At 42.3% G+C, this 15,362-nt stretch overlaps 1 protein-coding gene across 1 annotated transcript in view; it reads left to right on the forward strand.

Annotated features, from left to right (window-relative positions):
* Positions 1 to 672: 672 nt before the first annotated feature.
* Positions 673 to 15,362, forward strand: part of PTEN (phosphatase and tensin homolog) — a 54,503-nt gene continuing 39,813 nt past the window's right edge. Inside the window, exon 1 of the mRNA XM_073685514.1 lies at positions 673 to 1,268. Within this exon, the coding sequence (XP_073541615.1) occupies positions 1,190 to 1,268 (79 nt within the window). The 5' untranslated portion in view covers positions 673 to 1,189. The remainder of the gene's footprint in view (positions 1,269 to 15,362) is intronic.

Raw genomic sequence — 15,362 nt, forward strand, 5'->3', positions numbered from 1 at the left:
ATGTAAAATGAATATGTCTGGACCCCCTCACTGATGAGAGACGCTGACACACGGCCCCTCTGTGCGAATAATCAGGGAAATATTAAGTAATTCCAGTAATGCAATGTAATGATATTAGAAATCCCAGGCTACAATTATATTTTCCCACAAAAAATAAAATAATTCTCTTTTTATAAGTTCAAAACTTGACAAAGACTGTAACAAATATGTAGATTTCACTTTTTTTCCCAGCAGAAATCTTGGCAGAAACCTTCCCCCTCCCCCAAAGCTTCAATGTAACAGAAAAAAAAGGCCTCTCACTTTTTTTTCTTTCTACAAGCAAGAGGAAGAGAGGGAAATGAAGTGCAGAAAAAAAATGACATTTTGCAAAAGTTCCCCACTTATGTACCACGTGACTCCCCCTCCTCAAGGAACAAAAAATAGTCCCAGCCTATTAAAACTAACGAAAAAAAAATATCCTTCCGCAGCAAACGTGGGAATCCTTCCACTTTTTCAGGTCGTCACGTTGGACGGTCACAAGGAATGAGTTGCTGGATATAATATAGGGTTTGTCTGTAAAGGTTTACGGTAACGGCTCGGCTGACGGATGAGAAGAAGTGGCGCGGAGCAGGAAGGAGGTAGGGACTATGTTGTGTGAGGCAGGCGGAGTGATCTGAGCAGTGCAACGCGGAGGGATACGCGTCGATGCTCGTTCGCTGACTCTCGCTGGGAAGCCATGATGGGAGCTTGAGCGTGCGGCGGCGGAGACATGAGACGCGGCAGGCGGGCTCCTGCACCGAGCACAGCGGGCCGTCCTGCACCGGCTGCGTAACGACCTGGAGAGCCGGCACCGAGCGCCTGAGAGGAGTACGGAGACACCGCTTTTACCCAGTGGAGCACGACACCGAGCCCGGCTGGGGTGGAGGGGAGACCCGGGAAGGACTTGTACCCCGAGACTTCACCAGGGCTTTCTACTTGGGAGTAGGCCGCATCCCCCCGCCTCTCCTGCGCCCCCTCCGGCCAGACTCTGGCCTCCCCCGGCAGCCCCCGGAGCAGCAGCAGCAGTAGGAGGAGGAGAAGGGGGCGGAGAGGGGACCTAAACGGCCGGGGAGAGGAGGCAGATCCCGGAGCCGGGGCCGCTGCTGCCCCCCACCAGCAGCACCTCTCAGCCCCCCTCTCCTCCTTCTTCCCCACCCCCAGGCTCCCCGACATGACCGCCATCATCAAGGAGTTCGTCAGCAGGAACAAAAGGCGATACCAGGAGGATGGATTCGACTTGGACTTGACCTGTATCCATTTCTGTACAGCGCGCAACTACCCCCATCATCTCCATGCTGATACTTGGGGCTTCTCCATTCTCATTCATACATGGGGCAGGGGTTGCTGTGCTTGGATCGCTTTGCGGGTCTCCCTATAATGGGGGGTTGTGTGGAGTTGGGGGTTTTAGGAATTAGATTATAATTTGCATATTATCCCAGAGCATAGCCAGGTGTCAGCACTGTACATGAGTGGTGGGGACATGATCATGGGGCAGGATGGGAGTCCTGGACTTCCTGTCAGATCCCTCATGTGGCTGATAACAGCGGACAATAGCTGGTTTCTGTTGGAGCTCTAGGCCCTGTTCTGTGAATGCATTGCTCCCCTGTTCCTGTGATGATCTGAGTGGTCACTTTTGCGATCAGTTTACTTTGTAACATTTTAGATTTTGCCTAAGTTACAACTATTGTAGCAAAACATTTTTTCTCTTTTTTGCAGGAGGCCTGTAGTGTGTATGATCCCTGTATGGGGGCTGACTTGATGCTTTGTGGAGTCTATCCATTGGGGGGGGGGGGTGTTAGGTTTTCTTTGAGACTGTCTTTTTAAAGGGTCAGTGTACTTGGAAATGCTGTACTTGTCTGTTAAACCCAAGTCGACGGGGGGATCCTATGTGACCCCAGGGTGCAGAGTTTAGTGGTAAAATTCCCTCTGTCATTTGGCTTCTGACAAGTTTTCTATATTGTCAAGGCAGTAATGAGGGAGATTTGGGCCTTGTCGTTTACCAACCTGATATTGCCAGGTGACAAAAAGTCCTGTATATTTTTTAGTATACTGGAGAGGGGCTTTCACGTGTTAAGTGAAAAGCATCCCAAAAAGTTCTGCGGCAGTGGTGTCTGAATTTGCCCTTCTGTGCCCCCCCCCCCCGGGTAGCACTAGTACTATGGCAGCTTTTTTCATCAACACCTGGCATAGCTGGCTTTGAGCTATTAAACCATTGTCCATTCCCTGGTACTAGGCTAAATTCTATGTGTTGTCATTGAAGATGCAGTAGATACATGGAAGTTGCTACTGGGTTTTTTTTTTTTTTGCAATGCTCTGCTCTCACTTAAGTTGGGCCTCCTTATCTTCTCCAGTGTGTATCTTTTTCTTTTTGGCAGATCAGTCTGAAGGTTTCCCCCAGGTGGTGACGTAAGCATCTAGTTGTATGGTGGCAGGTGCCCTGTTCAGACCCCCCAGTAGAGGCTTGGGATATTTCCCAGTAATTAGACAGATGGTCAGCTATTCCGTTAGACAACTGGGATTTTGCTATGGTTAGAATGATTTTCTATGTTTGGAACGACACTTTCCACACAAGACTTTTACAGTATTGTTGTATTGCTTGTCTTTATCTAGTCCCATAATTACGTCAGTCAGACTTGACACTGTAGAGGCAACGACTTTTGCCAATGCTGCAAAATTAGGGTGAGATTGACTTGGTGTGCTATGAACAGCTTTTGGTGCCCAACTTCATAGCTGAAAAGCCTGTTGGTCAGATTTCCTACATTAACGCATGCTGATACTGAGATTGTCCTTACTGACAATCATGGCGCATTGTATAAAGGTTATTACATGGCAGGTCATAATGTAGTAGTCTGGGCCTCTTGTATTTGCACTGGGTATGAAGATTGACAGTAATCTGTGGTTTGATGTGCACTTGTATGAATGGTGACACTTGCTCAATGCAGAGTAAGGCTTATCCCCCAGTTCCTTTAGGTTTTTACATCTTCCTGTTCTCTCTTTCTGCTGCATTTCTCTATTAGGTTAATGTATGCTCTTGATGCATTAGTAGAAATGAGGTTTTTCTAAACAATTTCACCCTCCATCTGGGTTTTCAGTCTCCTCCAGATCATTCAGGGGCTGAGAATCCTCTATTGTTGCTGAGGCCTAAGCTCAGTCACAGATCAGATTAAAATGAAAATTAAGACTGCACGTACAAGGATTGCATCAGACTCCTTGCAGTCATTTTTCAGTCCCTTGATAGAGGATAGCTAGTTGCTGTGGCTCTAATCCAGATACTGATTCTCACCCCCCTCTATTTCAGTGTTCGTTTCTGTGTGGGATATATCAGTGCAGCCTTCCAGCTATTCGTTGCTATTCACCTGATTACAGTTCCTTCTCCATTGGTGTTACTTGTCAGTGAATGAGTCTGGTGCACATCTCTTGAGGTGACGTCATAGTATTTCTTCCACTTTTCTCTCCATGCAATTCTGCACATTAAATGGCGAGAGGTCTGTAGTCTGCAATCTATTTGCCTTAAATGTGGGCATTTTAATGATGAGATGAAAATAAGGGTCACAACGTATGCCAATTATTACCGTTTACGTCTTTTTGATTCTACACACATCACTCTATCTATGGTGTATTAGGCTGACAGGAGTGGTGATAACCTTTTTTTTTTTTTTTTTTGCTTTCTTGGTATTATGATCATGCATTTGCTAGTCATAACGGACTCCTGAATGTTAATGTGCCCCTATGACTAGTATGTATATTGCCAGGATCTGTGCAGAAATGAAACTCATGATGTGTGCACATTAGGTGTGTTGTCGTTCCTGCATTATGTCATTAGGTCGAAGCTTTAATTGATGAGACCATATAGATTTCTGTGTAGAGAATCACGCTGCCTGTTTCAGATGGCCACAGTTCATTCACAATACTTGTATCCACCATGATCCTGCGGAACCCAACTTGGCCAATGAATCCATCTGTATTCAGGTCACTTCAACCTCTTAATTTCAGTTCATGCTGCCATATTCTAGCCCTTCGTTACAGGCCTAAGGGAAAGGGTATGTTCAAAGCAGGGCTGTGGAGTCAGTAAGCCAAACCTCCGACTCCTCAATTTCCATGCCTCTGACTCCCTCATACATGGCTCATGTTTAAGCGATAAATTTACTGTAGCACAGATTCATCTCATCTAAAAGTTTAGACCCTTAGATCAGGAATAGGACATTTCATAACTTTCCCAAATTCTTATGAAAAATATTCCCCACAAACTGCATTGAATTACTGTACCCAATTTATTATATATTATAGGAGTCGGTCCATTGTATACCGACTCCACAGCCCTGGTTCAAAGTGTGGACAATTGGTTGGAGAAATGTCTTCAATGTAAAATTAGTTCCATACATGTGAATTCTCACTTGTCTTCAGCACATGCATGGGTTTAACTTGTCCCATGCAAATGTATGATACACTTGCTGGATGTGTAATGCAAAATTGAAGTAGCCAGGTGCTTGTGTTTAGATATTTGTTGCTGATTTATTTTTTTTTCTTTCGTTCTCTATTGCGTCTATAAAGTGTTTTTTTTTGTCTATAAAGTGTTTTTTTTGTTTGTTTTTGTTTTTTTACGTCTGGCTTCTGTATTGCAGAGATGTCAGTACCAGTGACCCATGATATGTTAGAGGTAGTGTCTACAGTGCTGATTATAAGGTAGCTCATACTGTATCTTGGTGGTCATGCTGTAAGGAAAAAGAAACCAAGCATTTTTGTCTAGTGTTGTTTTTCTATTATATTTGTTTGAATACACAGACTCCTTCCAGTGTCAGCAATGATAACCCCTTTAAGAGGACTCAATGTTTTGTGTTGTTGCTCTGTAATTCCTACTAAGAAATTTTGAGTAAATTGACAACTGGCTTTTACCAGATGGGGAGGGGGTGGTGGAGATTGTCTCTGCACACAGTGACGTTATTCAATCGGTGCTACTACTGTCAAACCACAACATTGATTTGTCAGCTTTTTATGATTGTCCATTAGGACATCTGAAATAGTTCATGGAGAATGCAAGCATTTATCAGGGATGCTGAGCGGCCTTTTTAAAATTTGTTACTTTTTTTTATTTTTTTTATTTTCCATCTCCTCGATTCTAAAATCCATTGTGTCAGATAACAGATGCACTGACCTCTTGTTGCTGCACATTTGGGATAGGAAATTTTACTCTAAGATGCAAAAGTGTTTCTCTCCTAGAATAATCTACAAGATTATTTTGCTTCATTTTCTGAGCGCATTCTCCTCTCTCCTAGTAGATACCTCGGTAATACTGTAGGTGGTGGAGAATGCTACAGATTCCTGAATGGAATGGGTGTAGAGCGGCACCAATGAATGCCACCTTTACAGGTGCATGAAAATTTTTAACTCTTCTAAGAGTGCTCTGCTTGTGGAGCTCCTTGATTTGGTTACCAGGGTTTGTGGTTGCTACATGGCACATAAGTGTAGCACACACTTCCTCACTCTATTCTAAGCAATTTCTGCCAAGGAGTAATAGTTAGGCCTTGCTATTTGTATAATCATTAGCATAATAGTCTGCAGTTTACCATTTTTTTTGTGTACTTACTTTTGCAAAATGTCATTCCTCTTATTTTGGGGTGTTAAATTTGTCTAAATTTAGTTCTCACTTGAAGGCCAATTTCACACTATCAGTATTTGGTCAGTATTTTACATTAGTATTTGTAAACCAAAACCAGGACTGGAACAATCAGAGGAAAAGTATAATCGAAACACATGCAGCACTTCTGCATGTATCACCCACTCATGGTTTCGGGTGAGAAATACTGATGTAAAATACTGACTGAGTCCTGAACGTTGGAATGTGGCCTTAGGCTGTGTGCCCACGATGTGTTTTTTAAGCGTTTCCGCAGCGGCAAAAACGCTGCAGAAACGCTTAAAAAACGCATGGTAGAAGGCCTGCCATGTTCCCCAATGATAATCCGCATGTGCTGTGCACATGCTGCGGAAATTTCCGCTGCGGATTATCATTGCGGAAAAAAACGCAGCACAACCAATTATTTTGCGGAAGTGCTGCGTTTTCGCTGCCATTGACTTGCATTAGAACGCGCCAATTCTGCAAGACTGCATCTGTACTTGCGTAATTGGCGCGTTCTAATGTGCGGATGATACCTGGGTGGAGAGGAGAGTCTCATCCACACCCGGGTGCCATTAAAAAAGTTGTAAAAAAAGAATAAAATAAATAGATATATACTTACCTTCCAGCGGCCCGCGCTCCGCTCCTCCTTGCTTCCCGGCACTTCGCGATGGAATGAAGGACCTTCGCTGACATCAGAGTCATGTGACGGGTCATGCGACGCTGACGTCGGCAGGTCCTTCAATCCACCGCTGCCAGGACGGTGAAGCAAGACAGCGCGGGCCATCGGAGGGTAAGTATACATTTATTTATTTATTTTTTGACATTCTCTCGGTCACACTATATAAATCCATGCTGGTTGCATGGATTTATATAGTGTGACCAAGTTGTCAAGCACTTTCCAGGTGATGCTAAAATTGCTTGGAAAGCGCTTGTCAACCCGCATGCGGAAATGCATGTGAAAAACGCTTCACTTCCGCATGTCCCTGGCAGGAAAACGCATGTACAATCCGCATGCTTTTTTTTCTGCCAGGGAGGTGCAGAAACGCTCAGGAAAAAATCCTGAGCATTTCTGCATCGTGGGCACATAGCCTAAGAGTGATCTGAGCTTTTTCTTACATGTGGGAGAACTTGGTATAAAGGCTCTGCTCTACTGCTCCTGAATATGGCTGCTCCCAAGGAAATCTGCCCTGCATTTCCCTCCTACACATGTGATCTTCTTGGCTGTAAAGCAGCCGCTCATGTCGTTTTGTAGTACTCAATCTACTTTCCAAATAAAATGTGAAATACAGCAGAAAGCCAGCTTCTTGTCACGCACATTTGGATGTCTTTGGGCCACTCGAACACTGCTGTATAGAATTTGTAGTTAATTACACCCTTGGCACAACAGTTCTGGTAACCATGCAAGTAGTTTGTGCTCTTAAGACCCAGAGAATATTTTTGATTCTATCTTTGATACATGTCAGTAGATTGTATGATGATGCATGCTCTGTAGTTAATTTAGGAAGTTGTTGGCAAATTAGAAACTAACTGCAATATAAACTCGTATATTGAAACCTCTCAAGGCTGTAAAGGTGGGCTGGTACCTACAAATTATAGTTGGGCTGGAATGTCACAGGCTGGGTCTGGATAAGCGGTGGTCATTTGCAGAGGTTTCACTATGCATTTGTAGCTATGTAAGGGCTCTGCCTTGAGAGTCCTAGGCCATCATGCCACGTGCGGAAAACTTTTTTTTTTTCTTTGCATTATCAGTCTGCTTTGATTCTGTTTTTAATGCTTACTGGTTCCCCTTTATTATGGTGCTTTTTTGGTTCAGATTTGAGACCGCAGTTTTAGGGAAGAAATTCTGGGATTATGCACTTAAAAGCACTATTGAGTTTCTTTTAGGCCCTCCATGGCAGTAGATAAAGGAATGCCACACCAAAAAAATAAACAGTTCATCGGCATCCTTAAATGCACGGTGGCCAACTTTCATGAAACTAGATCCAATTTTCTTGATATGTTAGAGTATGTGAACACATTGTGTTTTTGTTTTTCTGAACAGTTTTGTCACACAACCTTAAGGATTACCTAGTACCAGCAAAATAAATGCGGTTCATGACATCTCATGCACACATTGATTATTTTTTACTTGCAGATTTAAATGTACAGCAGGTCAATTCTTTCAGCGTTTTTGCAGCAGATTTCACCCACACTAATGAGTGGGGTAAAATCTGCAACAATAAACGTATGTAAAACATGCACATATTTTATGCTGCTTTTATCCTGCCTAGAGATGCAGAAATTTCTTCAGTAAATGCTTAGGGTGTGCATATACCCTTAATACATAGCAGACTTTCTGCACAGATAACACAGCAAAATATGCTTGCAAAATGTGAATTTGTTGGGCTGCTTGGTTGTTTTCATTTATTGACGAATGCCATTTCATCTGTACTCCTTCCTTTAGATTTTTATTCACTTTCCTTGCAGTGCGCCTATGATGGCAAGTGAGACAATCATTCTGTTGTGTTAATCATATAGTGGTTGGCTGACCGCTTTTAACTCCAGTCCAATAAGATGAGCTGATCGAAAAGGAAGTCTCCAGCAATGTGCCCATATGTGCTGCTTTTTCATGTAGGAAACTATTAGTACGATCAAATTTTCCTGCAGCATTAGAAATACATTGCATGGTGCCCGGTATTGTTGGTTCCAGTGTCTGCACCATCAATTTGGCTATGATTTGTAAATGTGATATTGGTGTGGGCTTATTACATCTGTGAAATTAGCCCTAAGCATATGGCAAAGACTGAACTGCATCTTGGTTTCTGGTCAGATTCAGACTTCCTGAGCCCAAAACCTCCCCAGTATATTGCTATAAATCAAAGCCGGGATCTACATGTGAGCAGTACGCTGCCATTATTGTATTCTTCATTATTTCATGTGTAGGCCCAATACCACACCATTTCCTTCACCGGATCTGCTGCATTCTTTGTAGTGGCGCACACAACCTTTTTTTTCTTGATCTTGCATTTCAGGTTTTTCAGAATGTACTGTTTAGCAACCATTGAGACATGACTTTCCATTTCAAGGATCCATAAAGGGTCATTCATACAACCCGCCCTGAGAGCATAAAGAAAAGCATAATGTCTGATGCATCGATGTTCAGTCCTGGGAGCGTGTACAGGGCATTACTCTGGCACAGACTTTTATATTTTTAGTGGCCTGGAATAAATCTCAACTCAATCCATTTGGATTTGTTTGCTGTCACTGACTGTTAGTGCCCACTTCTACAGCTTTTAGCGCCATTGTGAATATCTGAACAGTCGGTGTTTATCGTTTAATATTAGAAAAATATTCCAGTTATAAAAATATAAAAATGCTCTCTAGAATAGGAATTGGTGTAACTAACAACGCCAAAGTGTTCTGTGAATGTATATTCGTATAAGAACAAGCGCAATTATATGGACGTGTGCTGTCTGCTAAAATCTGATAGCACGGTGACCAATGTAGTTCAGTAGGGCTTTTTAGGTTACTTTGTTTTTTTTTTACCATGTGAAAAAAAAAAAATCTCAGCATGTATGTCGGATGAGATTTTCCTATTCAAGCCTGTGGGTTCGGGAAAAAAAAAATCTGATCCCATATGGAATGTTCATATTGCATCCAAATTTTACAAATACATTGCAATTCTTAACATAAGAAACTGATCGTGTAGATTCTAATTTTAAACTGATTGTATAAAAACAGATATAACAAAATGGACATACAGATGGCACCTGGATGAAGGCTGTCCACCTCTTTTTGGCATTTTTCATGCTCATCTGGACCCAGCTTAAGTCAGGCCATGCTTCTATAACGGATGAAATGTAAAATGTAGATTTAAAGTGAGCCCTGCATGATATGGCATCAGTGTAATTTACTTCAGCCGGCGCTGATTACTTCTAGCACTGACAGACTACAGCCTGCCCTAAATGACCTAACTGTTCTGTGTATAGCACCAGCAAGCATTCTCTGCAGTGGACTCTGTCAGCAGCCTTGTAGTTCCGATTCTAAGGTTAGCCATGAACATTAGATGAATGTCAGGTGAACCTGGCCCTTCTCTTAAGGGTTAATGTTTGCAGGGGAAAAACTTTGTCCAAACTGACAGATCCTTTGTTCATATAGGTGATAAGCCACCAGATGTGTATGGCAGCGCCTCCCGTTGAAAGCACACTTGGTCAGTCCAATTGAGCATTTGTGTTCGATCTGGCAACTGAATGAGCAGCTTTGCTCATGGATTTACTTGTTCTACGGTCCTGAAGGCCAAGTTCACATTTTCGTTTGCATATTCTGCTTTCGGTTCCTCTTAGAGGAACAGACAGAAGGAATTCATATGAAAAACGGAGAGCACAAAGTATAGTGCCCGGCCGTGCCCTGCAGTCTGAGGGGCGCATGCGCTGGAGCCCTCGTGATTGGTGGGTATCCTAGCATTTGGCCCAACAGTGATCGAAAAGTGATTTTCCTAACCTCATGTATAGTGGATAACTTCCAGATTTGGTAAAACCTCTTAAATGTGTGGGGTCTTGTTATTCACTATTGTCATCTGTTATTAGGTTGCCCATCGCTTGCGAGTTATGACTACATTGATGACTTTCTTAAATATTGTCTAAGCTTTTGCAAAAAGTAATATTTGATATTGAAGATATTTGTAGCATAGTTTTTAATGTTCACCTTGTGCTCCGTATTTAGTGTCACTACTGCATACTCAGAAGCCCTGAATTTGTTTCTCCCAAAAATCTGTGACTATATTGAGAACTGGGCGTTATCATTCCTTATGACACGGAGCGTGTCGCATAGGACCCTGCTGGTACACATTGGACAGTATGAGACTTACAAATTTGGTGTGTCCCTATAAAAACTCAATTGTCAGTTTATGCATAAGTTACCAGGATGGGAAACACAAAAGTATTCCACAATCGAGTCATAAGTAAAGATTCTGTAGAATTGTTACTTCATTAAGAATTTAAAGAGGTTGACCACTAAAATATATTTTAAAATATTTCTCCTCCACCAAAACTATAGCAGCCGCGACCGTATAGTACAGATCCACCCCCGATTAATTAGAATAATGTATAAATTAGTAGCTGCACAGAAGGCAATAACCTGGGGGGGGGGGGGCAGATTTATGAAACCCTGAATATGACATTGCAATAACCCCACACTTTTTATTTTTAGACTTTGCTATGATCGCAGCACAATTTCATTATATGATCAGTAGCTTTAAAGAAAAAAAAATCCCAATGCAGCCTTCATTTTTAAAGAGCAGAATGCAAAATTAAAAACTGAGCTCCGAACCCCACTGAAAGAAAGTGACGGCATGTTTCAGTGATATACTATCGTTTTAGAAGATGGGGAAATCCCTGTAAATACAGAAAGCAATTCAGTTTTACATTATGGCACTTGGTCATATAGTAAATGGTAGGGGAAAAGTAGAAGCAAATGACTTGTGGTTTTCCTGGGAATGTTTGGTGCGATCCCTACTGCTATGTACTGTGGCTGAAGTGACTTTGCCTTTGTGTATCACCAACATGACGTTTGTGTAGATGGGGACAGCTGTGGGCACTTGTAACTGTGAATGTGTAATTTGATATGTTTTGACCTTGCTCCACATCTGTTGTCTGCCTTAGAAACATGGGTCATTGATGCTTTCTAGTCAAGGGATTGTGTGCAGATGCTGACAGTTGGAAGGCATGTATCTGTGACACTGCCCTTTCATTACATTGGATCTCCCTCTTTCTGAAAGGTATTAAATATAACAGACCTCTCCGACTCTGCCAGCAGGCTATATAACTGCATGTAGTAGCATGGCGGTACTGTGCAGGGAAACCAAGGCTGCGGCATACAAGGCCACCAAAGGAATGCTTTGACATGATGAGCTGTGTGGATTGTAGATGATAGTGGTCATGCTGCGAGTTTTAAGTCCTGTGTCACTGTGGTTGTCTTACTGTTTCCCTCCACATTAATCTTGCTAGGAATTTACAATTTTCAGTAAGATTAAAGGGGTATTCCTACCTCCCAAGATCCTATCCCAATATGTAGTAGGTGCAACAATATTAGCCAATACCTCCAATCAGAAATGTAGTATAGTTCTTCTGATGCGCTATGTCTCTTTCCTCATGTTCAGGCATTGCAGGACCTTATGTATCCATGGTTTTTGACCTCTAGCTACTAGCTATCTGTCATTATATTAGTGGTCGTAACTATGGATACCTAAGGTCCTGCAATGCCTGAACATGAGGAAAGAGACCTAGCCAATCAGAAGAACTATACTACATTTCTGATTGGAGGCATTTGCTAATATTATTATTGTACCTACTACATATTGGGATGGGAATACCCCTTTAAGTTATTGTGTAGAGAAACTGGAAAAAGACCAAACTGACAGTGCTGCTGTGGTAAAGTCCACTGCTTTTTCATTGACGCCCTATCCATAGGATAGGACATCAATGTTTGATCGGTCGAGGTCCTGCTCCCGGCACCCCCACCGATCTCCTGTTAACGGTGCTGGCGGCCGCCGGGCCAGAAGTACTTACTTGCGGTGCTTGGCCGTCTAGCTATAGTGGCCACCGCGGGGTACTGCACATCTGCCTTCTTTTCAATTCAATGGGAGGTGGGTGTGCATTACCCCGCAGCGGCCACTACAGCTAGACTTCCAAGCATCGCAAGTAAGTACTTCCGGCCGGCACCGATAACAGCTGATCGGTGGGGGTGCCGCAAACAGGACCCCTGTCCGATCAAACATTGATGCTCTATCCAGATAGGGCATCAGTGAAAAAGTAGTGGACAACTTTAAAGTAATTATAAAATGCTGCATGCAACCAAAAGTACACCCACCGTATTTCCCAGCGGTCACACAATTTGATATTAATATCTTGAGGCCATTGGACATGATGGTGGACACAGTTTTGGATGCATTCAGCCAGCTCCTGTGGTATCACCTTATCTCTCCCATGTGCCATAGACAGCACAAGGACCCATTATAGCCAGTGTGCCACAGCACATGGGTGATTCACTACAAAACCAATGGTCTGACTGCAAGAAAAAAAAGTAAATTGCAGTATACACTATGCTGGTCTGTCTTATTGACCAGAATAACGCATACAATGTAAAGGCAACTTTTGCACCTATCCACAAAGCAGGCGACCACAGAGCCGGTCATGTCTGCAATTTGCGGATGCCATATTCAATACGGCTTTCTGAACCCGGCCTAATTACAACAAAATGGGCATTTGCCAAGCGCACATGAGCAGTGAAAGAGCTTTCAGCTGCTGTCATTTGTGAGTTGCACAGCTCATTAGGTCGGCCAGGATTTTGGCCGCACCACAGCCGCTGTGTGGAAACGCAGCCTAATGGAAAACTTCAACAGACTGCATGTGGATTTCATGAAATTATCCAGAGCCTGGGTTGTTCGTGCTTGTTTTATTCGTGATTATTTGGTCCATTTATGATGCAGCATACTGTCAAATTCTTAATCTGTTTTCCTCGAACATGTTTGATCCACAAGTGCTCTTCACTATTCATGACGGGAGATTGAAACAGGCATTCTTCGAAGAACATCTCTAGGAGAGATTCAAGCCAAAAAGGATTATTTCCTGCCCCAGGATCTAAAGTTTAGAATATAACAGTGCTGTTTTCAAGTACAGTCACTTCAGAAATGAACTTGGCACACACCATGAATGTATCCCCTATGCTGAAAATACCAAAGGCGTTTTCCTTGGACTGGTTGTGGCAGTCGGAGCACAAAGTGCTCACTGTTGAAAGAGGAGATACTGCCGAGAGTCTGCACCATAGCTGAGAACAGACATGGCTTTATTCCCTTGTACTGGGGATTTTAACTCCTTTCTCTGCAGACCTGAAAGAGTTCACTACTGGTTCAGTGCCCAGATGCCCTTTTTGGCTTTTGATATTTCTCCAGTTTCTAAAATGTATACATGCCCCATGATTTGTTTCTGGTCTTGTTTTAGCAGCTTAGTATCAGGCAGATGGAATCTTTCCTAAATCTGGCTGGTAAATGTGAATATTTATAACTGTATCCAGGGTCTTTAGTTCGTTTCTAGTTTTACACATTGTTCATTTTCAGTGATGATCCCGAACTCTATTGGTAAAGGCGCTGCTGCCTCCTGTCATCCAGGCTCAGCCGCTTTGTTTCTGTTGCCATTAGACACTGAATTGCTTGGGGGATGCGATTTGATGCAATAGTTTGGATGATATATTTGGTACCCAAGGACAAAGATGAAGGGAATCTGTCAGTAATGTTTGCTGGAGTAGTGGAGGACTGCACGAGCACTGATACACCCAGAAGTGCACTTGCATAGCTAATTTGCATATGAATAAGAAAAATTTCACAGCAAGGGAGCATCAAATAACAAGAAAAAGAGGTATCCTTTTCAGGTTTTATACTGCCCTCGCCTGCAGGACTTCTTGCCGAAGACAAATTTTACTGACAGAATCCCTTTAAGTTAATAGGTTACACAAATACATAAAAAAAAATGCCATTTGGATCTTAATATTTGCTGTATCACAGTACACAGAGGAAACTGTACTGTAGGATTACTTTATCTGAGGCCTTGATAGGACCTAGGAATACTTGTGGTATTTTCAGATGAACAAAATTGCTGCAGAAAAATGTTTATAGCAGCAAAATCTTAATTTGGTTTAGATTTGCTTGTGCAGTGAATAAATTAAAAATTAAATACTTGTCTACCGTTGACCTCCTTTGATAGCCTGATGGGGGTTCCTGGCTACTCTTTCCATAGTATAGTATTGTGTGTATGTATATTTACTGGGGCCAATGCACATGCAGAAACAACCCCTTCTAGAGGCATGGATGTGGATGTGAACGTACTTCCATACCTGCCATAGAGGGCTGGATGTCTGCTTAATTCTGCTGTCAGTATCTGTGGAGAGAGGAATTTGACATGACAAATTTAAGAATGGACCATCTTAGAAAAGTCAGTAAGCATGCATTAACTTTCAGAGGGTTGGTTTTGTGTGTGCGCGTGTGTTTTTTTAATATATCTATCTTAGTAGTCCAAATTATTTTTTAATTCCCTCCCACCTATCCAGTACCATTCATTCTGAAATAAAGGATTTTTTTTTTTAACTTTTGTACAGCCATCTGTTTTTTAGACAAACTTGGTGCACTTACACAGAAGGGTCTGTCTTGTAGTGTAAGATAGCATCTTGGAAAAGTTTTTGAGGAAGGAAGATTTAAGAACAAGGCAATATATGAACATTTTTAGAACGTCTGGCCTCCCATTCTTGGTAATTGTTGTGGAATGTCTTAATAAGGAGTTGCTGTAAATGATGAAGGAAAGACGTTTCCCATAAGTTGTCTACACTAAAATTTCAATGAAAGTGAAAAATAGCATTGCTATGACTAAGGGTCAAATATGATCCGAAACGCGTAAGCCTACATACGCTTTTATCTCCGTTGGATTTGTATTTTTTAACGATGGATTAAATAAAGGCTTCTTTTAATTTTTCTAAATCGTGTGCTGGAAAACTATTTTTCACTTTCATTGAGGATTTTTCTCCCAGATTGGGATGGACTAATTCCGAGCACTGAGATCATGGAAAGGAGGACTGGGCAGGCTGGGCCAGGTGAGCTGAAGATTTTTTTCTTATTTGCTTAATAGTGTTACTGTCTACACTAAAATTTCAGTCTTTTCTTTCCGTTACCTTGTTGTTCAATTCAAATTCGATAACGTGTACATGA

This window comes from Phyllobates terribilis, unplaced genomic scaffold (assembly GCF_046119375.1).
Source record: "Phyllobates terribilis strain yellow unplaced genomic scaffold, ASM4611937v1 Scaffold_5__5_contigs__length_657084704, whole genome shotgun sequence".
Taxonomy (NCBI): domain Eukaryota; kingdom Metazoa; phylum Chordata; class Amphibia; order Anura; family Dendrobatidae; genus Phyllobates; species Phyllobates terribilis.